Here is a 26,516-nt window from a genome sequence, read left to right as displayed (position 1 = left end):
GAACTAGGGGCCACCAAATGAAATTAATGGGCAGCAGGTTTAAAACAAATAAAATGAAGTTCTTCTTCACACAGCACACAGTCAACCTGTGGAACTCCTTGCCTGAGGAGGTTGTGAAGGCTAGGACTATAACAGGGTTTAAAAGAGAACTAGATAAATTCATGGAGGTTAAGTCCATTAATGGCTATTAGCCAGGATGGGTAAGGAATGGTGTCCATAGCCTCTGTTTGTCAGAGGGTGGAGATGGATGGCAGGAGAGAGATCACTTATGTTCTTAAATAAAGTGTAAATGTGTAAGTCTGTATTTGTCAAGCTTCAACTTCCAGCCATTTGATCCTGTACTACCATTCTCTGCTAGACTGAAGAGCCCATTGCTAAATATTTGTTCCCCATGTAGGTACTCACAGATTATAATCAATTAATCTTTTCTTCATTAAGCTAAATAGATCAAGCTATTTGAGTCTTATCACTATAAGGCAGGTTTTCTAATCCTTTACTCATTTTTGTGACTCTTCTTTGAACCCTCTCCAATTTATCAACATGCTTCATGAATTGTGGGCACTGAAATTGGACATAGTATCCTAGCAGCAGTCATACCAGTGTCAAATATAGAGGTAACATAACCTCTCTACTCCCTACTTAAGGTTCCACTGTTTATGCCTCCCACAGTTGCATTAACTCCTTTGACCTACAGCTTCACATTGGGAGCTCATGTTCAGCTGGCTATCCTCTACTACCCCCAAATCTTTATCTGAGTCACTGTTTCCCAGGATAGTCCCACATATTATAAGTATGGCCTACATGCTTTGTTCCTAGATGTATACATTTACAATTAGCTGTATTAAAACACTTTGCTTGTGCTCAGTTTGCCAAGTGATCTAGATCACTCTGAATCAATGACTTGTCTTCTCCATTATTTACCATTTGTGCCAACTTTATCATTGATTTTGTTTTCCTCCAAGTTACTGATACTGTTAAATAGCCCAGGGCCAAGAACCAATCCTTCCAGGGCCCCCTGGAAACACACCTGCTCAATGACAATTCCCCATTTATAGTTACATTTTGAGACCTATCAGTTAGCCATTTTGAGTCCATTTAATGTGTGCTGTGTTAACTTTGTGTCATTCTAATTTTTAATCAGAAAGTCATGTGTTACCAAGTCAAATGCCTTACATAAATCTAAGTATATTGCATTGGTACTATTTATTAACCAGACTTATAATTTCATCAAAAAAGATAGTAAGTTAGTTTGACAGGATTTTTTCATAAATCCATGTTGATTTGCAATAATTATATTAACCTCCTTTAATTCTTTATAAGTCAAGTCCTGTTATTGGTCCATAATTAGATGGAAATGGTAGAATTATCAACAATAATAGTGAAAAAGCAGAAGTGTTCAAGAAATATTTCTGCTCTATATTTGGGGGGGGGGAAACAGATGATATAGATTCATTATATGGTATCTCTGGAGGATGTTGTTACTATCTTGCCCACAATCGATGTCAGGTTGACAGATCTATAACTACCTAGGATATTCTGTTTATCCTTTTTAAAAAATGGCATAACATTAGCTTTCTTCCAGGTTTCTGGAACTTTCCTAGTGAACCAACGCAGGGATTTCCCTCCCCCCCCCTCCCCCCCGAATATCCCCAACACCCCTGCAATGGACAATTAGTTACATACAGTGTTGCCAATTAGTCATTGGTTGGAAATTTGAATTGAAATTGAAACATTAATACACCCTTTTAAAGCATATACAGTGTATGATAATACACTTGTACCTGAAAAAGTATAATAGGTTTGAAAAGTACAAAGATTAGCTTCTTCACACAGCTGTTGTTTTTTTCTGACAATGTTGGCACATTCGTTTCGGCAATGTTGGCCAACCTTATAATTTCAAATTATGATTTGTAAGCAAGGCCTAAATGAGCTCTCCCCTGACAGCTAGTGATGAGCCGGGGTGGGGAGAAGGCTTCAGGACCAGACTGTATTTACATGAATTCACCTACTCTGCCTCGTTATCCAGCAGACAGAGCTGTGCTGCCCAAGTGATCAATTTTGGCTAGTGTTGGGTTACAAATCACTTTAGTATTGAAGGTGGGGGTCATGAAATGTTGTTATCTTTATTGTATGAGTTAAAGGGCAGCAGAACTATACTTAGCTTGTCCTGATTGAGAGGGTCACCCTCAATGCTTAATTTTTTCCAAGGCTGAGCCCCAACACCTCTCGGGTTGGCAGTTCATAGCTCCCCAGGACCTCTGGGCTAGCCACATCAGTTATGAAAGTAAAAATCTTGCTTGAGCCTGGCACCTCTTTCATTATATATTAAGCACTGGTCACCTTCAAATGAACTGCACTTGCTAAGCAAAGGGTTTGGTTGGCAGATCCTGGTGGGGACAACACAGGGGTTTTGCTCGGTGGTGTGGGCTGTGCCTAAGAGTCATAGGCACAATTTGACTGTCCCCTCCCCTATTTAAAAATAGAGCTTATTAGGCTCCATAGAGAGTCTTTTGTTTTGTTAAGTGACCACTAGAGCTGAAATCACTAATAATCAGGTCTAAGTGCTTAGACATGTTGCAGGACAGCATTTCTGTGGAAAAGACAGCCCAGCCTGTGTAACACTGACAGACCTGGGTTGTTAGTAGGTGGAATCAAACTAGGGACCTCTGGAGCATAGTGCATGAGCCTCTACCCATATGAGCTAAGAGCCAACTGGCTATTAGCTAAGACTGTAGAACAGACTCATTTTATCTCTCTCTTTAAGTGGTCTCGGTGCCACTAGATGGGACAGAGCACCACACTCAGGGTGTGTGTGGGTTACATACTTCCCCTAGCTGAGCTCTGAACTCTGGGTCTTCACTGGTCAAGGGCAACAACTATGAGTGGGGTGCAGTAGAGGGAGAAGGGAGGGGCACGTTAAAGGAACATTTGTTTGTTAGACTGTGTTTTAGTGACTTTGCTCCAGAATGCTAGATTTGTGACTGAGAAACTTATATAAATATACATTTCCTAGTAGGCCAAGATTTTTAAAACACATTATTTGCCAAGGTCATTATCTCACATTGTTTCTATCTCAAGAGGTCGTTATCTTGGGGAGTTTCTGTACTAAACATTTTTATTATAATATAATTTTTACATGAGAACATAAGAATGGCCATAATAGGTCTAGCCCAGTATCCTGTCTTCTGACAGTGGCCAATGCCAGGTGCTTCAAAGGGAATTAACAGAACAGGGCTATTATTGAGTGATCCGTCCCTTGTCAACCACTCCCAGCTTCTGGCAAGCAGCGGCTCTCAGAGCATGGTGTTGCATTCCTGCCCATCCTGGCTAATAGCCATTGATGGACCTATCCTCTATGAACTTATCTAGTTCTTTTTTGAACCTTGTTATAGTTTTGGCCTTCACAACGTCCTCTGGCAAAAAGTTCCACAGGTTGTCTGTGTGTCGTGTGAAGAAGCACTTCCTTTTGTTTGTTTTAAACCTGCTGCCTGTTAATTTCATTGGGTGACCCGTAGTTCTTGTGTTATGTGAAGGAGCTTATTCACTTTCTCCACACCAGCCAAGATTTTATAGACTCCATCATATCCCCTCTTAGTCCTCTCTTTTCCAAGCTGAAAAGTCCCAGTCTTTTTAATCTCTCCTCATATGGAAGCTGGTCCATACCCGTAATCATTTTACTTGCCCCTCTCTGTACCTTTTCCAACTCCAATATACTTTTTTGAGATGGGGCTCCAGAATGGCATGCAGTATTCAAGATGTGGAGGAGCTTGGTTTGCCAGACCGATCAGCAAAGCCAATGCTGACAAACTATGTGAAAAGGCTACAAAACACCAATCCGCTGGAGTCGGGACTGCATCGACATGCAGAAAGCTTTATGAGCCACTCATTGTCAAAGCCAATTTTAGAAGTACTTAACAAGGAGGTTAAAAATGCTGGAGACACAACACAGTTTATTCAAACAAACATGGCTATCACATCATACTGTCTCTTTAAACAAGAGGTACCACACACTACAAACTGGAGTCCAATGTTAAGTGCATTGTCATTTGTTAATCCTGAAGTTGGACACTGGTTCCGACCAAGACCAGCAAATGCTCACTATCTTTCTGCAAAGAAACTCAACTGACTGGTTAGAAGCATGCAATGCAATGGTGAAAGACTCAGCAGTTGAAAAAGTGAAGAACTCTCTCACCACATTCAGAAAATTTGCTTTCATGGCTGATAAATGAACCAATGCAAATGGGTGTCAAGTATTAAGTCACTGCATACATTATCTTGATGTCAGTGTTAGAACAGTAGATGAATTTCTAGCTGTTCACAGCCTTCTTCCTCAGTTGTGGGATTATGGGTTTTGGTCATCTAGTAAGATGTTCTTAAATGATTCTCAATTTTCACTCACATTTTTCTGATTAAATTCTTCCTCCCAGCTGATTTGGCTCATAATTGTTTTCAGTTTTGTGAAATTGGCCCTATTAAAGCACTTATTACTGGTCTGGACTTTATTCTGTTTGCATATTATAAAAGTGATCGAGTCATGATCACTTGTACCTAAGCTACCATTAATTTTGAATTCTGTGATCAGTTCCTCTTTATCGTCCTAATAAAGAATTCCCCTATGTTGGCTGTAACACTTTCTGAGTAAGGAAATTGCCATCTATAATATTTTAGAAATTGCAAGGATGTTTTAATACTGGCAGCATGAGACTTCCAGCATGTCACTCAAATTGAAATCCCACGTGATAATGCAGCTTTTTTCCCTACACATTATAAATAGGTGCATAAGGAGGTGGTCATCCTGTCCCCTATTGTGTTTTGGTGATCTGTAACAGACACCAACGAATACCTCATTTTGTGTTTTATCTGTTAGGATATTGATCCATTAACATACATGATCACTTTCTTCTGAGTTCTCAGTGAAACAGGTAATGCTATTTTTCACAGAGTGCCACTCCCCCTCACCTTTTGTCCACTCTGTCCTTCCTCAATAGGTTATAACCATGAATTAACATTCCACTAGTGTGAATCTTACCAGCAGGTTTCAGTAACTAGATTGAATTTATGCTTGTAAGTAAGCACTTCCAGTTCCCCATGTTTGCTACTCAGGTTCCCACCCTTGCTGTATAAGCAATTCCGGAATTTCTTCTCTTCAGGTCTTTTGGTTCCTTGATTAATTTTGTTCACAACATATCGATTTTGAGTTGACTGAGTGCCAGTAGGGTGCTGTCATTGTATGCAAATCATGCATTGAAGGCCCCCCCAGACCAGCTGTGCCCACGAGACAGTTCTGTCCAGACCCCAAATGCACAAACAAAATGGTGTTCTATGCACAGTGTGACTGCGCATGCACCATACATGTGAGGTCACACTGCATGGAGGATTCCGTTTTCCATGCAAGCGTACACACATATCATGGCACACCACTGCTGAGTCCTCATAGTGGCCAGCTTTCACTGTCCCTCCCCACCCTCCCCAAAAAGCTAGATCATTTCTCCTTTCAGAACATTTGTAATTATGGATGTTCAAATAATAGGTTTATAATAGGTGTAATCAAATATTATGCTACATGGCATAAACTGATCCTCTGCATGGATTGTGAAATATATACCCCTTCTACTGCTCATCATACACACCCTTTGCAGCATTGCATAATCAAGTGCAATTTCAGAGGACATTTCATTTTTTTCCCATGGAACAGCAGTTTTTGGCCGCAGCCAGGATTCCAAAATAATGATCTAATTTGGTTCAGCAAATCCTCTGTTTCTACATAAGTTTTTCTAAAGCAAGTAGTAAATGTACCGATAAGTAATGCCCCTGAGAATAAAAGTATTGTTAATAAACTTTTCCTAGTCATCTTATTTTCAACTGCTTATTTGCTATGTATCTTTGAAATGCCTAAGGCTCTGATCCTGAAAACACTTAAACTATGTGAATAACCCCATTTACTTCTATGGTACAACTCACATGTTCAAAGCTACTGATGTGCATAAATATTTGCATGATCGGGCTCTTCTGTTGTCATTTGGCAGACACCCAGATTCAAATCTTACCTTCTAACTTTGCTTCCTTGTGGGACTAAGATGAAGATACTGATTTAATTATGTGAACAAGCTATAGAATTATAGAAGTGTACGACTGGAAGGGATCTTGAGAGGTCATCTAATCCAGCCCCTGCTCTCAAGGCAGAACTATGTAATAACTAGACTATTCCTTACAGGTGTTTGTCTAACCTATTCTTAAAACCGCCAGTGACTGGCATTCCACAACCTCTCTAGGCAATTTGTTCCAGTGCTTAACTACTATGACAGTTAGGAAGTTTTTCCTAATGTCCAACCTAAACCTCCCTTGCTGCAATGTAAGCCCATTGCTTCCTGTCCTATCCTCAGAAGTACAACCTTTTATATACTTGAGAACTGTTATCAGGTTCCCTCTCAGTCTTCTCTTCTTCAGACTAAACAAACCCTGTTTTTTTTCAATCTTATCTCATAGGCCATGTTTTCTAGACCTTTAATACTTTTTGTTGCTTTCCTCTGGACTTTCTCCAATTTGTCCACATCTTTCCTTTTCATCCATGGGAAGACTCAGAGAGGTTCATGTTTTACAGGAAGATGCTCTCTTCCCCATAAATGCAGAATGGTCTAAGGATTAGGCCTTGGCCTGACAGCCAGAATTCCTTGTCCTATTGTTGCAACTGTCACTTATTTGCTGTTAATTATTGGGCATATTTTAAACATCTTTTTTTTTTAATGTCTGTTTTCCAGAAGATCAGTAGGAGTACTGTGAACATTAGTCAATGTATCACTGTAAAACTTTCCTCTGTCATGAGAATACATGCATGAATTGTTTCCAGTGGTGATGGCTTGCATTGCACCATTCACACTCTCTTAGCAGGTCACCTGTGCTCCAGTAGTATCCATTCACAAGGCAGCTGGCAGGAGTTAGAGTGCAGTCTGTGGCCATTGATGTGGAATCAGTCTGTGTGTCCTCTGTGGTAGTAGACAACTGCTATGCCTACATCTGCTTGCTACATCATTGTACCATTGTACCTTTGTCCACCATAGAAACTGTTGAGCTCTTCACTATCGAACCAATATCTGGGAGCAGAGGTCAGTGAGTCTCAGGGTGTGTACCGCACACAGGTAGGCCTGTTCAGTACATCTCTGGGGCCCCATCCTGCTCCAAGATCCCTTGCAGAATTTGCCTGGGCATGCAAGGACCCAGTTACCTGTTGGTACCACTCAGGAGGTACTGCAAGGGTCTTGCCAGTGGGTAGGCTATATACCAGCAGAGAGGACATATTAACTCAGCCTCCTTTTCATAGCTAGCTGGTGGCCACTGATGATAGTAATAGAATCACTACGTTGATCAGCGTCATTAGCTGCTCCATGTAGGTCTGTGCCACTAACCATGTGGTAGCACCAATCAAGATCATGCTGGAAAGCAATAGTCAACAATGGGGTTACCCAGATTGAGATCAACCACCAATGGATTTTGAGCCACAGAGGCTGAGTCTAAATAGTGGCAGACTGAGCAGGTACAGATTGTAATCCCTTCCTCAGCACTGAGATACTTACACACTTCCTGCGCAAAGGACTGCCACTCACGCATCCATCTCTTTAGCCACAGCATTACTCATGGAACATAAAACCATCCTCCATGTCATCTCCACTCATGAAGGACAACAATCCTGCCCTGCCTCTTCCCATCCAGTTCCAACCCCTGCCCCGAGTACGTCCCATCCCCTCTCCTCCCCGGACCTCCTGCACACTGTGAAACAGCTGATCATGGCGGGCGGGTGGTGCTGGGAGGGAGGAGGAGGAGTTGAGTGATGGGGCAACTGGCAGATGGGAAGCACTGGGAAGGAGCGGGAGCTGATAAGAGGATTGCCTGTGGGTGCTAAGCACCCGCTAATTTTTTTCCATGGGTGCTCTGGGGCTGAAGCACCCCTAGAGTTGGCGCCTGTGGTCGAGACCCTTGTACCCTCCTTCTGTTTCACTTCATTGGGACAGTGTGTGGGTGCAGGATTGTGTGCTAGCAAATCTCATTGTATCGGTACTGCCACCCTTAACAGATCACAAATCATAAGATGGACCACCAAAACTCCAGCGATTGCCACCCTCTCTCAAACCAAGATTTCAGTTTTAGAAGATATTGTGGGGTTTTTGTCTCTCCTGATTTTTGAATTCCCACTGCCCTTCCCTAGGGTTTGTGTGAGACAATTAGTGTTGCCCACCCTCCAAATTTTATTGGGAAAATTGATTTTGGGCCCAGCTGCAGGAGCTCTCAGCCCCACGCCGGCCCATCTCCCGCCCATCAATGAATTCTGCCCCCACCCAGTCCCCCACCCCTAGCAATTCAGTACCCCTCAGTTCAGCTCCCCATCAGTTCAGCTCCCCTCAACCTCTGCTTCTCATGGTGTTCTTCACCCCGTCCATTCCCAGGAGGCTGCAACACATCCTGTTGTATTAATTTAGATGGACCACGTGGGGCACAGGTGCTAACATAACCCAGTCATTATACAACATTAAACAGTTTTAAACAAGATTCAGGTGTTGGTAAACAGAGACCTGAGCCTGCTTAGTACTATGGCTAACACACCATGAAAAATCCTTTCACTAATGTACAAAAAAGAAGGAAAAACAGTTACAGCATTTGAAATGTAAAGTAGTAAGTAGAGGCTTTTATTTTAACAACATCCCTTGCTCCCTTTCGCTTTAGTTGCAGATAGATTTTAGAAGGAAAAACACCCTTCTTTGACAGTCTCTTAGATGGTATCAAAGATGATAACTGTTCTTTTGCGGGGAAAAGAGAATACATTAGTTGAAATGAGCTGGAGCTGTAGTTATTGCTGTTGCTGTTAAAGTCCGATCCTGTTTTTTAGAAAAAAAAAAAACAAGGCATACACACACAAAAGGGGAGAGGAAAGAACAGCAAAGATAGAAACTGTATTTTCTGTCTCTGGTGCTGACTTTCACTTTCCCCCTCACTGCTGGAAAAACACAGGCACATCACATCATCTTATTAGCCACTTTGAGACCTAGCAAACTCATCCTGGCATCAGGCTGTTTAGGGCATTGATTTAGCTGGCTCTTTCTGGTCACAGACTTACAGCACTGTTGCAAAATATGCAGTCTTGAAAGCAAGACTTTTTTTTAAATAGAAGGAAAAAGGAGAAAGAGAGAAATGAGAACAAATAAGATAGGAAAGAAAAAAGGGCACATTCCATAGAAGTGTAGGGGTGGGAGGAGCCTAGAGAAGTCACCAATCTAGCCCACTGCAATGAAGCAGGACCAATTAAACCATGAGCATCCCTGCAGGTGTTTGTCTAACCTGTTCGTAAAAACCTCCAAGGACAGGGATTTCACAAACTCCCCTGGAAGCCCATTTCGGAGCCTGGGGTGGTGGTGGGGAGACAAAGGGCATGTCTACACTGCCCCACAGTTTGGACTAAGGTGGTATGAATAGCAGTGGGTACTGAAGTGCTGCACTGTAACTCCTCTTTCCCATATGGATGCTGCAGGCATGAACTTTAATTTCTCAGGACCTTTAAGTTTGTGCCTGCAGCGTCCACACTGGGAAATTAGAATGCAGTACTTTGGTACCTTATTTCAAGCTGCAGAGCAGTGTAGACATCCCAGGTCTCACATCCCTGGGGGTGGATGGGATTAAGCTGATGGAGGTGGCTTTGTTATGTGTCTCCCTCTCTCTGGCCCAGTTGGGTCAGGACATTTCTCAGGATTAGGTGAAGAAGTTCAGGGATCCCAGGAAATGGTGGAAGTGGCAGCGGTGCTCAAGTAGCCAAATTTTCTTCCCTCAAGTCTCTTTTTAAAGACCCCAAAAGGGAGTGATGGGTGGAATAGCCTGGCCCCTCATTACTTTATCTAGCAATTAGGCCCAACACACCAATTTTGCTTTATTGATTTTCGATCCTCAACTCCTCTAGTTTACCAGGCATGATCTTAACATAGCCCTTGAGTTATACCAGTAAAGCCTTTTTGTATGGACTGTTTCAACTTTTCTGTCTCCCTTTCATATCGTTCCCATCAACATGTGTTATTATCAGTTATTGTGATATCTTATAAACTTTCACTTTTCTCAGCTGAGCTCACAATTAGGCCCAGTATTACAATAGCCCCCTCTTTCCCTTCCAGGCTGGGGAGTGGGTAGTTCCAGGAGCTCTTCACCCCTTCCCAGGCAGGTGTTGCCATCCTGTCCTCATTTGCTCACAGGAGAGGAGGGGAGAGGAGCCGCCCTGTGGGCTCTTTAGAGCCCTTCTGTGAGAATGGCATTGATTTGCTATGGAGAGGAGGAGAGAGAGCTCTTCCTGCAACAGCTTTGACTGGTTATTTTGCCGCAGGAGGCAGGCAAATGGTGCAGCCATCCAGAGGGCACAAATTCTTGAGAGGCCTAGAGCTTCTTGCATTATCAGGAGACTGACTCTAGTCCCCGCAAATCATGTCACTGGTGAAAAAATTCACGGAAGTTGATAACTTCGTTGTATGAACAGGTTTGAGAGGCTGCCTCTAATCATATGCTCCATTCTGACAACTGAGATTAATTGAGGTATATGTTTTAGTATTACCTAGATCTGTGCTCAGTGGCACTAGTGAGAGTATGATAGATTTGCCATCATTGGGATTTTACAAGAATTTGGACTAACCAATTGACTTCTAGTTTTCATTCATTAAACCTTCCATATTATTTTTAACTTTTACTCCAGACGTCAGTAAAACCCTCCATGTTACAGCAGGGCATTCAACCCATAGGAATGGGACTTGGAGTTTGTTACTACCAACAAGAACTCCAAGGTTGTCAGTTTGATAAAGGCAGAATGAAAGACAGATACTGTTGCAGACAGGATAGCAAATAGAAGTAAGGTCAGGGCCGGCTCCAGGCACCAGCGAAGGAAGCAGGTGCCTGGGGCGGCCAATAGAAAGGGGCGTCACTCTGTCCGTTGTTGGGGCAGCACGTCCGGGTCTGCGGCGGCAATTCGGCGGCGGGTCCTTCAGCCCCTCACTTCCTCTTTGCCGGCACTTTGGTGGCAGCTCAATCAGGTTTTTCTTTTTTTCTTTTTTTTTTTTCCTTCTTCACCGCTTGGGGCAGCAAAAAAGCTGGAGCTGGTCCTGAGTAAGGTCAGAACAGATGTAGTATCGGTAACAAAATACTCCATAGTAAATGCTACACGTTTTTCTTTTCTTCCCACTATCCCAAGCTACTGCAAATACACTTGAACACACAGCCCACCATACCACCAAATGTCGGAATATTTGGATCAGATAGCACCTAGACTTGAAACCATGGCTTGATTTTATAAACCACCCTTGCTTCTTGCTAAACTTTAGTCTCATCGATTTCTTATTCTAGTAGTCTACCTTGGCATGCAGCTGAATTGCAGGAAACAACTGAAGGTCATTTTTATTAGTATTTTTAGCTTGCTGAAAGGCTGGATTACCAACTGAATCTTTTGGTTGTGAGAAAAATCTGGTGCTGACTTAGGCCGTTAGTACAGGATGTAAAATAACTTATATAATGTAAATGAGACAACAATAGCTTATTGTTTATAGAAGAAATATAGAATCATAGCCTGAGCTGAAAAACTCCTGTACATAAATTCCATTGAAGCCATGTGTCTATAGATGGTCTTAAAACAAACATGCTGAAGTAACTATTTGCAGGATCAACCAGTCCCTTTAATTGTTTTGCAGCAGTGGGTTGATATAGACAATGGCATTAAGATACTATGCTACTGTAAGCATAGAGGGGGAAAAACCCGAAAGAAATGGAAATTGGGGATTGTCCATTGCACCTGCTCTGACTTGTTTGCTTCACACATTGTTGAGCTAGTTTTAATCTTGTGTTAGTAGAAATACAAGTATCTGAAGTTATATATTTTATTTGTTAATTTTTCTACATTAAACTTGCAATAAGCATTTGATTCATTTCAACATATGTAAACACATCTTTATTAAAAAAGATTGAAAGAATAACTACAGTAGAACCTCGGAATTATGAACACCTTGGGAATGGAGGCTTTTCAGAACTCTGAAATGTTTGTTACTCTGAACAAAACATTCTGTTTGTTCTTTCAAAAGTTTACAGCTGAACATTGACTTAATACAGCTTTGAAACTTTACAATTTCCGAAGAAAAATGCTATGCTTTTCCTTTATTCTTTTAGTAGCTTACGTTTAACACAGTATTGTTCTGTATTTGCCTTTTTTTTTTGGTCTCTTCTGCTGCCTGATTGCGTACTTCCAGTTCCAAATGAGGTCTGTGGTTGACTGGTCAGTTCGTAACTCTGAGGTTCTACCGTAGCTTTTGTTTGGCCTTTTCCTAATACGGAAAGAACTGAATAAACAAAAAGACACACTTAATAGAGTGCAATTTCTAGAGAGAATCAACTATATCATATCAACATTTGTCTGACAAAACGGTCAACCAGTGAACAATTCCTGTGATTCTCATCCTTTTTTCATACCCTAAACCCCCCTTTTGGTATATTAGGACCCCTACTCCCAGAATCTTTCTACTGCCTATCTGCATAACCTCCCATTTAGAAATATAGAAAGTCATGATGCCCAGGTTGTGTACCCCTCCCTCACCCATTAAAGTTGTCCTGAATTATTAACGGATTTACGATGAAGTGCTACAGCGGTTACTATATGGAATTTTAAAAGGGTAATACCATTAGAATTGAATTAGAAGGTTTTTTCCCCATCAAAAGTCATAATTTGTCAACACTTGTCTCAATATTACTTCAGATTACCCACTGTTTTCCCTATAAGTAGGATAGGAGGTGATTGTGATAACAGTTGGCAAATGTTAATGTTATAGACTCAATGTTACATTAGGTCACTACTGGTGAAGTATAAGTGCTTTATTGAACTATGCATGGATCTGTCGCTCTTCTTAAATTTAGATATTTGTTTTTAAAACTTGTCATCATACATCAGTGTTAAGTAAGGAGCTGGTAATGAGCACAGTGGTATTTTATTTCTTGATCCTGTAAAGGAAGTAAGTCACTGTTCTTCTTTCTTATTCTGCTCTGATTGGTCTCTCTTGTGCATTGGTCACCAGACTCCTCTATCCCATATATATAGTTCTGTGTAATCTTTACTCTAAAATGCTGAGAGCTCTATAATAGTGAAGGCAAATTTGTATGGTTTAAGTTCACTTCTTTACCTAGGTCAGGCGATCTGACAAATGTCCATTACTGAAAAACAGAAAAAAATTATTTTCAACTTTTTTGTACATGTGCCCACCTGTTTTAAAACCAGCTTCTATTGTGAGTTGAATCGCTTTAATGGTATTCATTGGGATTATGGACCAGCCCAAACCGTGCAGCTCTGTGTGCCTTAATTCACTTAATGCAGTTCGCCAAAAGGGGACCCCATGGTCAAAAAGGGGTGGGTTCCAAAAAGTGACCAAAGAAGGCAATTTTTTTTTCTGTCAACAGCAAGCAGAAATGCCTAAGTGAGGTGTTTTCTCAGGTGCACAGACAAAGCTAGTCCTGGGATAGCTTATTTCTATTTTGGCAGCCTGCCATGATAGGAGGGTGATAAGGAGCGAACTGCCAACATGTGCTTCTACAAATATATTAGGCTGACTTAAACAGCCTACTGCAAAATGCTCTCCCCAAGATCCTCAGATGATTTTGGACAAATCTTGGAGCAGTTTTATTATGTGAACATTTAAAACTGTAAAACCATGATAGATGAACCCCTGCTCCTATGTGTTTCATTGTGTGTAATGGGAAATTTTGCCTGCAAATCCTTAGACCAGTAATTGCAAATTAAATTACAGGCTCTGGGCCAAATTCAGAGGTGAGTCTAAGAGAATTGGGAGGGAATCTAGGTTGGTATAAATTACACTGTATTTTACTTCTACTACCCTGTATTACACTTGCTGAGACTTACATGGTCAGACACATTATACTCACAACTACTTACTAATTTGAAATTTACACTCCTTCTACACATCACATCTAGATTTGGCCCATAGATTCAATGCATACCAATCTCCTTCAGGTCAGTAATACTAATGCTTATATACCAATATTCTCTAAGTAGAGAGAAAGAGAGATACCAAATTCACAGGTGACATGGGAGGAAATGTACATTTTAGATTTCAATATACACACAGCTGTGGCAGGACTCACCAGCTGGTGCTGTTACAAATAATTTTACAAATTCTTTTCCTTAGTGTGAGAGTATTTTACAGCCCTGAAATAAAGGATGTGGTGGTGTTTATTTTGTGCTACAATCCACAGGGGACAATTTTCTGATTTCCTTGGGGGTGCTCGACCCCACTATACCCCAGTCCTGCCCCCAGTCCACCCATTCCCCCAGACCTCACCCTGCTCCGCCTCTTCCCACCCTCCCCTGAGCATGCCCTGCCCTCACCCCGCCTTGTCCTGCTCCTGTTCCTCCCTCTCCCCACCCCCGCACCTCCTGCCTGAGTCTGAACAGCTGATCAGCAGTGGGTGGGATGCTGAGCACCGGCTATTTTTTTCCGTGGGTGCTCCAGCCCCAGAGCACCCACGGAGTCGGCGCCTATGCTACAATCTCTTTTAGGGGAGCTGTTGAAAGCAGCAGGAGAGTTTGCTCTCTGTCTTAATTTCTAACTAAAGTCAACTCTTGGGGAAGAATTGCTTCCTGGGAACTGTATATAGATATATATATAACTGTATATAGGTGTATAGAGTGCAAATAGAACAAGTTACACTAAGAAAATACCCAGTGTCCATGTCACTGATTCCTTATCCAATGGGAAACCGACCTATAAAGCCCCAATATCTGCTTCTGCTCAGCAGAAGGACAATGTTACATGACCTTTCCCCATGCTTAGATTATTTATTATCCTTACAAACTAATTTAGTAAATTTGTAAGGAAACAATATTCAAGTACCATTGTCTCTGAATTTACTGCAGTGGTGTTTCCTTATCAATTTTTAGTTTTTAAACCCACAGCATCTGGAGGAATTTGATGTTCAGTCTGTGGAAAGAACATATACAATGTAGTGTGATATTATAACCTGAGTATATAAGAGCTCTGATAAGGTAACATTTACTAAGACTTCTGAAACTCAGGCCCCTTGTATTTCTGCAGAAAGTGTTGATTACGGGCCGGTGTTTGTCCAAGAGCCAGATGATGTGATTTTCCCTACTGATTCTGAAGAGAAGAAAGTGTCTCTGAATTGTCAAGCACGAGGAAACCCTGCTCCTATTTACAGGTACAGTGAGTCCGTTGAGAATTTTTTGCAGCTTTCAGAATGTTTGGCCAGCGTGCTCTCCTTCTGAACAGCAGCATGTGGATGGGGAACAAAGTAATGGAAAGGCTCAGCAGCCTAAGCACAATTTCCCTGTTTCTTGGGCTCTGAGACCAGTGGGGACCCTAAGGAGGCAAGTGGAAAAGGGAACTGGCAGGAATTATAGCCCCACGCCCCCAAAATGTGTCCATCCGTGTGGAGAGGTCTTTAGATAATTATCTGACCCACATCATTTTAGTATCTGAACAGTTCAAAATCAATAATGGATTTCATTCCCACACCAGTGTGAGATTAGGAAGAGCTATCCCATTTTACAGATGAGGAATTGAGGCACTAGGTAAATTAAGTGATATGCCCAAGGTTACACAGGAAGTCTGTGGCTGAGCCAGGAACTGAACCCCAATTTTCTGAGTCATAATCCAGTGCTCTATCCTCTACATCTTCATTTATACACTGAGCAAATGGGTAGGCTCTTGCCTCTAAATTTCCATGCAAACCTCCCCCATCCGTAGAAACACAGAAGGATGAGGTGTGCTGCTATTTGTTCACCCCACTACCACCTGCCCTTTGCAGGGATCAGCTACCCAACTCCACTGGTCATGGGCAACATGAGCACTTCCCACAGGCCCCACTGTCTCTCTACAGGTTTGTGATGGGCACACTCCAGCACTCTGAGAATTTCCCTGGAATGTCCAACCACTTTTCAGTATTCACAGATCCAGGCTCCCAGAGAAACTGTACATCCAGCGTACCAGTTCCACCTCCGATCACACGCCACGTAACACACAGTACATAGATATATTTATAGGGAAATAAAGTATAAGTTTATTTAACAAAGGATAGAGATTCCAAGTAGATGCAAGTAGAAGTTTTGGAAACGAATGGTTACATATAAGCATTGAAAAGATTCCAAAAGACTTGATTGTGATTTGCTGCTATTTGAAAATGGGACTTTGAAAGTTTTAAAAGCACCTTTAAAGGTTTTTGAAAGTAAAGTTTTAAAACTATGCAACCATTTTTTTCCCCTTCCCACTCCCTCTCACCCCTCAAGCCACCCATTCCTCAACTAGGAGCTGTGAGTTCCTCATGCAGAAACGAGCATAGGTTTTTCATTCCTAAATACCAACATCTGAGTAGCATAAAACTGATAAGTAAAATATTACTATTTCTGTCAGCCTTTAGGCAAAAATGAGATTTTCTTTCACCAGTCAACTGGATCTCCATTTCATTTGACATCTCACCTGAAAATCTGTCTTAACTCTGTAGCTGTCTTATTCGACCCCTCAAAATGTGTGAGATATTTTTATGGTATTTTTTTCCTGAATAAAAAGGAAGAATTAGATTTTCTGCTGTGCAGTGGCTGAAGCTTTCCCTCTATTATTGTGAGACAGTACCAAAAATACTACTACAAAAAAAAAAAAAAAAAATCAGCATTGCTGAAACGTTCCAGGAAAAAAACAAACATCTTGATGCATTAAAGGAATCCACATTTTGTTTCTTGCATCAGTAATGACCAGAGTGTTTCCTGCAACTGTCATTTTGATCGGGGCCGGCCCTAGACCAAATGGCGCCCCAGGAGAGGAGCACCTTTGGTGCCTCCCCCCCATTTGTTAAACTTTTGAATACTTTATTTTTATTGCATTCTGAGCCCATTTCATGAGTTGGATGCATGATTTACATGCATGATTTATCCCTGTCATATAAAATGATAAATTTGCATGCTAGGATCTGTGAATATATGAGCCCGGTGCCTCCTAAGTCCCGCACCCCAGGTGGTTGCCTGGGTCGCCTGCCCCTAAATCCAGCCCCAATTTTGATGATTGTTTGAATGAAAAGAAAACAGGGTTGTTTAGAAGTCACTTATGTAGTGCAAATGTGTGTCGGGGTGGGACGGGGATGACAGGAAGGCAGAGATGTGTGTGTCAGTTCTCAAAGAGAGCATTGACCAGTGTATAATTATGAGCAAGAAAACCATTTTTGTTAATTTTTTTTTAAATGGTACACTTTTTTTGTTTACTATTTTTGCACCTTTCCACCCTGAGCCCCTCCCACATCCCTTCCCACTTCTCTGGGCTCTTCTCTTGGCACTTTCTTAATAGCTCCCTTTTTCTCCCTCACCCAACAAAGACTTCATTCTTTCTGCCACCCTCATGCTCACAAAGGCCTCCTAATCAATCTTCTTCAAGCTCCTTTCAAAAACTCACCCCCCTCCCTCACTTATTCTATGAACTATTCTTTATACAATAACCATGCACCACTTGGTGTTTGCTCTCCATTCCATTGTATACTGCTATGCCATCCTCATGTTGTAAACTCCTTGAAGCAGAAACTTCTTATTTGCTTTGCTGTCGATTACTCTGTAAACTGGTGGTGCTATAGAAATAATATGATAATACATCTGAGCGCTCACTTGAAAGTTCCTGATCTATGACTGCACAAGGTTGTTCTTATGCAAATATATCTTTTTGTGTTGGCAGTATGTGTCAGCAATAGCACCATACAGCATTAGATACTCCTCCTCCTGTAGCTCTACCACCTGCTTCCTGAGAGATTGCACCAGCAGGCACCTTTCACACTGGATGGACCCCCGAGCCTGGCTTTCTGTGAGTGGGAAATGCAGACCACAGTATCTGAAAGTCCACACCAAGATCTGGGTAGAGGCATCCATGGTTAGGTGGTCTGTCTGGATACAGGCGCAGGTGGAGGAGTTGTTGGCACTGGTGATGCAGTCCTTCCTAACCATAGCGATTATATTACAGCTCCCTCACAAACTCCCTTGTTTGCTAGCTCCCCTTGGTTGCTTAGCCTCTGGCTTTTAAGGCCTTCTCTCCCAAGTCAGCCCTATCCCCTCATTAATCAACAGCGGGAGGGTGATCACAAGGCTGATTGAGGTTGATCAAAGATGGTCAAGGATGATCCAGGGAACAAAGGCTCAGACAGTCCCCAGACACACAATCCTAACTGTCCCAGTAACTGAAATAACTGAAAATAACTGAAATAATCTGAAAGAGAAAGAAAAAACACAAACAGCCAAACAAACTCACTCACCCCAAGATTAGTACGTGCACCTTGTTCGTTCAGCAGGGGGATCTCCTTCTCCCCAACTCAGACTTCTCTGTCCACCTACTAGCTCCTCAAAGTACTAGTCTCAGCCCCTGAATCCTAGGCCTGGTCCACACTAACCCCCCATTTCGAACTAAGGTACGCAAATTCAGCTACGTTAATAACGTAGCTGAATTTGAAGTACCTTAGTTCGAACTTACCGCGGGTCCAGACGCGGCAGGGAGGCTCCCCCGTTGATGCCGCGTACTCCTCTCGCCTAGCTGGAGTACTGGCGTCGACGGCAAGCACTTCCAGGATCGATCTGGGATCGATTTATCGCGTCTAGACAAGACGCGATAAATCGATCCCAGAAGATCGATTGCTTACCGCCAGACCCGGAGGTAAGTGTAGACCTACCCTTAGTCTCCTTTTCTAGCCAATTTCAATCTCCCTCCCACACCACAACCCAGATTCCTCATCCCAGTTAATTTCCCTTGTTGCCTTTCCCACAAGTTCAGCTCCTGTGCACTCTGCATTTGAATCAAGCAGCTTCTTCCTCTATGGCTCCTGGGCCCACCGGGGTGGGTCATTCAAAGCACAGGGGAGACGGACTCCCTGCTTTCAGTTCCAGTACCTGCAGCAGCCCAGACCTGCAAATAAGAGTTTTGTAAGGAGCGTGAGAGGCAGATACATCCAATAAACATTCTATAACAGGGGTAGGCAAACTACAGTCCGTGGGCTGGCTTTGGTCCCTCAGGGCTTTGGATCCGGCCCGCGGGATTGCCACTCCCGTGGCGCTGCGGGCCCCCCACCGCTCTGGGAAGTGGCCGGCACCATGTTCCTGTGGCCCCTCAGGGAGGGGGAGGCAGAGGGCTCCACACGCTTGGTACCTCCCGCAAAGCTTCCATTGGCTATGGTTGCCCCACCTCCCCCAAGGGCTGCAGGGATGTGGTGCCGCCTGCTTCCCGGAGTGGCGCAGGGCCGGGGCTGGGGCCAGGGCCAGGGTAGGCAGGGAGTCTGCCCTGGCCCCAGTGCGCGCCGCTGCCACCCTGGAGCCGCTCCAGATAAGCGGCGCTGGGCCAGAGCTGCAACCCAAACTCCTCCTGCACCCTGCACCCCAACTCCCTGCCTTGAGCCTACTGCCTGCACCCCAAGCCCCTGCCGCACCCCACACCCCTCCTGCACCCCAACCCCTTGCCCTGAGCCCCCTCATACACCCCGCACCACTCTTCTGCCTCAACCCCTTGCCCTGAGCCCCTTCCTGCACACCACACCCCCTCCCACACCCCACACTCCCTCACGCACCCCAACCCCCTGCCACAGCCCTACATTCATGGCCCTGCATGCAATTTCCCCACCCAGATGTGGCCCTCAGGCCAAAAAGTTTGCCCACCCCTGTTCTATAAACTTAGGCTAACAACCACCCCTGTCCCAAATAAAAAACACATGCACACACACAGGCACACAAACAAATATACCCTGCAAGAGTACAAATAATGCAGGCAGCAGAGTGGCGCTATCCAGTTTATTGCACTGATTGTAGCATGTATGATTACCTGCCTCTTGGGTAGGTGGCATATGTGTACATTTGGTTCAAGCAACTCATAGCCCTCAGAATATGGGTTCTTGTGACCAGAGTGCCTGAACTGGAGGAGCTAAGGGAGACAGAACGGTACATAGATGAGACTTTCTGGGACATAGTAGAGCAGTCCCACCTCCAGTCTGACAGCCCTTGTGATATTGAGGAGGATGAAAGTCTTGGGGATGGAGAGCATCAAGCTGGAACAGAGGAAAACAATCCCATAGTTGGGACCTTCCTTCCAGATGATGTGGTGTCTTCTCGCACTGAGGATACCTTTCCATGGGAGGGAATCCCACTTATTAGGAAGAGACAGGTAACAATAATGGGGGATTTGATTATTAGAATATAGATAGTTGGATTTGAATGATCAGGAAAACCACATGGTGAACTTAAATCAGTCTCTGTACCAGATGCCTGGCGGATAGCTAATATAATTTTTTTTAAAAAGGCTCCAGAGGTGATCTGGCCAATACAGGCCAGTAAGGCTAACTGCAGTACCACGCAAATTGGTTGAAACTATTGTAATTAACAGAATTATCAGATATATAGATGAAAACAATATGTTGGGGAAGAGTGAACGTGACTTTTATGAAGGAAAATCATGCCTCACCAATCTATTCGAATTCTATGTAAACAAGGGTGATCCAGTGGTTGTAATGTACTTGCACTTTGAAAAAGCCTTTGACAAGGTCCCTCACCAAAGTCTCTTAAGCAAAATAGGCAGTCATGGCATAAGAGGGAAGGTTCTCTTATGGTCAGTGACTGGTTGAAAAATAAGAAAAAATGAATAGTCTGTTTTCACAGTGGAGAATGGTAATAATGGGGTCCCGTGCTCAGCAGTATATTCATAAATGACTTGGAAATGTGGATAAGCATTGACGTGGCAAGTCTGCAGATGATACAAAGCTACTCAAGATAGTTAAGTCCAAAGCTGACCATGAAGAGTTACAAAGGGATCACACAAAACTGGGTGACTGGGCAGCAAATGGCAGTTGAAATTCACTGTTGATAAATGCAAAGGAATGCACATTGGAAAACATAATACAACTCTACATACAAAATGATGGGGTCAAAATTAGCTGTTACCACTCAGGAAATAGATCTTGGAGTCATTGTGGAGAGTTCTCTGAAAACACCTGCTCAATATGCAGCGGCATTGTAAAAGAGTAAACAGAATATTAGCAACCATTAAGAAAGGGATAGATAAAAAAAAAAAGTATCGTAATGCCACAATAGAAATCCATGGTACTCCCATACCTTGAATATTGAATGCAGTTCTGGTTGCCCCATCTCAAGGAAGATATATTAGAATTGGGAAAAGTACAGAGAAGGGCAATACAAATGATTAGGGATATTGAACAGCTTTCATATAAGGAGAATTAAAAATACTGGAGTTGTTCACCTTAGCAAAGAAATGACTGGGGAAAGGGGGTTATGGTTTTTAACCTGTGGTCAGCAGACCCCTGGGGGTCCACAGACTATGTCTAAGATTTCCAAAAGGGTTCGCACCTCCATTAGAAATTTTTTAGGGCGCCGCAAATAAAAAAAGTTGAAAATCACCATGCTAGAGGTCTATAAAATCATGAATGGTTTGGAGAAAGTGAATAAGGAAATGTTATTTACCCTTTCACATAACACAGAAACCAGGTGTCTCCCAATTAAGTTAAAAAGCAGAAGGTTTAAAATATAAGGAAGTACTTCTTCATACAACACACAGTCAACCTGTGAACTCATTGCCAAGGGATGTTGTGAAAGCCAAAAGTATAACTGGGTTCAAAAAAGAATTAGATAAGTTCATGGAGGATAGGTCCATCAATGTCTATTAGTTAAGATGCTTAGGGATCCAATGCTCCAGGTGTCCGTAAACCTCTGAGTGCCAGAAGCTGGGACTGGAAGACAGGGAATGAATCACTCAATGCATTGCCCTGTTCTGTTCATTCCCTCTGAAGCATCTGGCAATATCCATTGTTAGCAGACAGGATGCTGGGCTAGATGGACCGTTGATCTGACCTAGTATGGCCATTCTAATTTTCTTATTTGCAAGGCTGCGGTGTGCCTTGTATGGATGCGATCTTTGTGGAATTTAGCTGCTAAAATCAAAGAAGTCTGTACTCACCATATGCTAAATATGACTTTTTTTTTCAAAGGCTTATAACTTGGCCAAATTTGGGAAGATTTTCATGGGACAGGCACATCCCTGATATAATGGTCACTCCCCTGTCAAATTTCAAGTGCCTGCTCTAAATTATCGGGACACTAGAGCTTCTTAAACAAAACTTAGTACATAAGAACATAAGAATGGCCTAACTGGATCAGACCAAAGGCCCATCTAGCCTAGTATCCTGTCTTCCAGCAGTGGCCAATACCGGGTGTCCCAAAGTGAATGAACAGAACAGATAATCAGCAAGTGATCCATCCCCTGTCACCCATTCCCAGCTTCTGGCGAACAGACGCTAGGGACACCATCCCTGCCCATCCTGGCTAATAGCCATTGATGGACATGAATGTATGTAGTTCTTTTTTGAACCCTGTTATAGTCTTGGGCTTCACAATATCTTCTGGCAAAGAGTTCCACAGGTTGACTGTGTGTTATGAGAAGGAGTAAATAACATTTCCTTATTTACTTTCTCCACACCAATCATGATTTAATAGACCTCTATCATATCCCTCCTTAGTTGTCTTTTTTTTCCAAGCTGAAAAGTCCCCAATCTTATTAATCCAGGGGTAGGCAACCTCTGGCATGCGGCTTGCCAGGGTAAGCACCCTGGCGGGCCAGGCCCGTTTATTTACCTGCTGACGCGTCAGGTTCGGCTGATCGCGGCCCCCACTGGCCGTGGTTCGCTGTCCTGGGCCAATGGGGGCAGCGGGAAGCCGCGGCCAGCACAGCCCTCGCCCTCACCACTTCCCGCCGCCCCCATTGGCCCGGGATGGTGAACCGCGGCCAGTGGGGGCCGCAATCAGCCGAACCTGCCATGTCAGCAGGTAAATAAACTGGCCTGGCCCGCCAGGGTGCTGACCCTGGCGAGCCACGTGCTAAACGTTGCCGACCCCTGTATTAATCTCTCCTCATATGGAAGCTGTTCTATAACCCTAATCATTTTATTGCTCTTTCTGAACCTTTTCCAATTCCAGTATATCTTTTTTGAGATTGGGCAACCACATCTGCACACAGTATTCAAGATGTGGGCATACTATGGATTTATATTGCAGCAATATGATATCTTCTGTCTCATTATCTATCCCTTTCTTAATGATTCCCAATAATCAGTTAGCTTTTTTGACTGCTGCTGCACATTGAGTGGATGTTTTCAGAGAACTATCCACAGTGACTCCAAGATCTCTTTCTTGAGTGGTAACAGCTAATTTAGACCCCATAATTTTATACGTATAATTGGGATTATGTTTTCCAATGTGCATTACTTTACATTTATCAACACTGAATTTCATCTGTCATTTTGTTGCCCAGTCACCCAGATTTGTGAGATCCCTTTGTAGCTCTTCGCAATCTGCTTTAGACTTAAGTATCTTGAGTAGTTTTGTATCATCTGCAAATTTTGCCACCTCACTGTTTACACCTTTTTCCAGATCATTTATGAATATGTTAAATAGTACTGGTCCCTGTGCAGACCCCTGGGGGACACCACTATTTACCTCTCTCCATTTTGAAAACTGACAATTTATTTCTGTCCTTTGTTTCTTATCTTTTAATCAGTTACCGATCCATGAGAGGACCTTCCCTCTTATCCCATGACAGCTTACTTTGCTTAAGAGCCTTTGGTGAGGGACCTTGTCAAAGGCTTTCTGTATTTTTTTCATATTTTCAAAACAATGTATTTTCCACTACCCTGGTTCTCAGAAATGTCTAAACTGTTTTAGCTGAAAGTTTCAAAAAAAAAAAAAAAATCAGCTCAAACTGTTAAAGTTTGGCAAAGTTACAAACAATTGAAAACAGGATCTTATAATGGGAAGTATCTGGTGACCTTAATAAAGACATTGGTATGAGCACCGCCAATGATAATCATCTTGACTCATTTACATCTTTGACATGGTTTCAGAAGTGTCCTTTTCCAGACAATTGCTGAACTAGTTTCTCCCATTTTCTCCCAAGATGGCTACGAAATGGAACTGAAATTGATATTGAAAGTGATTACCGCTACAGTTTGATAGAAGGAAGTTTTATCATCAGCAATCCCAATGAAGCAAAGGATTCTGGGCAATATCAATGTTTAACCACTAACGTGTTTGGAAGTATTTTGAGCAGAGAGGCCACCCTTCAGTTTGCATGTGAGTAACAGTATTTTAACATGGATTCAACTATTACACTGCTTAATAAGGTTCTGTACTGTAATTTTAAAATGCCTTATAGAAATAGTATTATTATGTACAGACTTTATTATTCCAGGCTAAATGGGAGGGTTAGAAATAAACTACTTTGTTTATGAGAGAGAGAGCTGTTACTTGTGCAACTTTTAAGAGTCTGAGACCAGTAAAAAACCACAATTGCTGTAAAATTAATTTTTCAATTTCTACATTCGCCAGTGATATTTTTCATGTAATGCTGATTTTCTGATGACAACATAATTCATTTTATCATATAGAGCTTTGTGTGTACATAACCTAAATTCATTTTATCCATCAGTACATAACCTACATTCGTTTTATCCATCACTATAGCTTTGTGTACACACACACACACACACACACACACTCAGCTGTGATAAAATGAATTATGTTAATGTCAGAAAATTGGAATTAAATGAATAATCATTAAATACATGAAAAATTCGTTAGTGAATGTAAAAATAGAAAATTAAATGGTCCAGCATCTATGATAATGTGTTGTTTGTCATTTATATGTATCTATATATAGTGAAAAATATAGATAGATAGACAGATCTTTGTCACTACGTGTGTATATTTATATCTATAAAATATATAAATAGATATATCCATTTCGTGAGTCAGTGTAACATTCTATAGATTGTTAAGAAAATATTCTTGTTTAAATATTCCAGCTTTCTCATGAGCCACTAGTTGCCATTGAGGAAATGCACATTTTTTCACGGATTCAGGTATCCTCCCTCCAGCAATGGCTTATCCTTGTTGCTTCTCAGGAAGGCAAACATCCATTCTATGACACATCAAGCCATATTATGCAAGGATTTAGTAAGAGATGGGGATGCAGTAAGAGTAAAAGCTGGGCAAATAACTGATATTTTTATTTGCTGGCACTTCTGGAAAAAAAAAATTGGTTCAATACAAACCAAATCTGAAAATTGTGAAAAATTTCAGCATATCTAAAAAAATCAGTTTCAGGCATTTTCAAAAGGCTAGAATCATGAAACAAGAAGCGGCAATGGCAAGCAGCAGCAGCTCCCTTATAATGTTTAGCCCAACCGTTACTGCACTCACCTAGGATATGAGAGACCTGAGTGAAATTCTCCCCTCTGCCTAATGGGAAGAAGGAATTTGAACTTGCATCTAACCACTTGGTTATATGATATTCTGGTGTAGGCTATCTCATCTCTGTGGCTGCAGCTGGTCTGCTTCATATAAATAATTAAATAAGCATTAGAACCGATCTTGAACTTGGCTTTTCCTCCCCCCAGTTCGATGCCCTAATCTCCAGTCTATATTCATTGGACCAGGAAAAGAAAGTGAGAATGAGAATGACAATTTATTGTCATGCACAGTCAATCATAATGACAATGAATTATCATCAGGCCAGGGAAAGAGAGTGAGAATGACTCTATAAGCTGGTGGTTAGGGCAGTCACCTAGGAGGTGGGAGTCCCAAGTTCAAGTGCTTACTCCAATGACTAATTCTACAAAGTGGAATAGCTTCAACAGGAGGGACTGAGGGCTTGTCTACACTACCAAGTTTTGTTGACAAAAAGTATATCAACACCCAAAAGTTGACAAAATAAAAATTACCGAAGAGTGTTCACACTTGCTCCCTCTGTCGACAGAACATGTCCACATTGGGGACACTATCATCGACAGGGTGAGCAATGCACCATGGGTATGTATCCCACAGTGCAGTGTTGTGGGAAGGAAGAGCTGATCTCTGCACATTTTGGGATTCTCTCCGAATTCTTCCACAGCCCCCTCAGCTGTGGAGAGCAGCATCATGAGTAGCTCTGTGAGCTCTCCGTGCTGAGGAATGGCAAAGCAGCACAGCAGTCTGTCCCCCTCCTCCTGCAGCAGCAGTCTGCCTGCTGCCGTGTTCCTAGCGCAGGGCAGAACAGGAGCATTCCAATGATTTGCTCTTTGTTTGTTCCCCAAAGGGAGCAGCACACAGATACGTCCTGGAGCTTTGAAAGGGGAGGGGCACATGCCTGTAGGGCAGCAGAGATCAAAACACTGAGCAGAGCAATCAGGGTAGGCATTGAGGGATACTGTCGGAAGCCAGTTCTGTCGACAAAACAATCAGCAGTGTCTACACTGGCTCTTTTTTGACAATAAAGGGAGGGGAAAAGACAAAAGTCTCTCATGGGGTGGAAGTTTTTTCTCACCAAAACTGTGCATTTTTTGTGACAAAAGTCCCATTGTAGTGTGTACGCTCTTGCTGTTTTGTCGCCAAAAGGCAGTTTTTGGCGACAAAACTTGGTAGTGTAGACAAGGCTTGA

At 42.5% G+C, this 26,516-nt stretch overlaps 1 protein-coding gene across 6 annotated transcripts in view; it reads left to right on the top strand.

The window, feature by feature from the left end:
• The window catches only part of CNTN5 (contactin 5), a 1,008,853-nt gene that overhangs the window by 602,657 nt on the left and 379,680 nt on the right, over window positions 1-26,516 (top strand). For all 6 annotated transcript variants that reach the window (XM_008178633.4, XM_008178637.4, XM_008178631.4 and 3 more), the window contains 2 exons: window positions 15,105-15,228; window positions 23,997-24,172. In XM_008178633.4, coding sequence (XP_008176855.2) covers window positions 15,105-15,228; window positions 23,997-24,172 — 300 coding nt within the window. The remainder of the gene's footprint in view (window positions 1-15,104; window positions 15,229-23,996; window positions 24,173-26,516) is intronic.

Source organism: Chrysemys picta, chromosome 1 (genome assembly GCF_011386835.1).
Source record: "Chrysemys picta bellii isolate R12L10 chromosome 1, ASM1138683v2, whole genome shotgun sequence".
Taxonomy (NCBI): domain Eukaryota; kingdom Metazoa; phylum Chordata; order Testudines; family Emydidae; genus Chrysemys; species Chrysemys picta.
The sequence above is the reverse complement of the archived record's forward strand: the minus strand, read 5'-3'. Positions and strand labels throughout refer to the sequence as shown.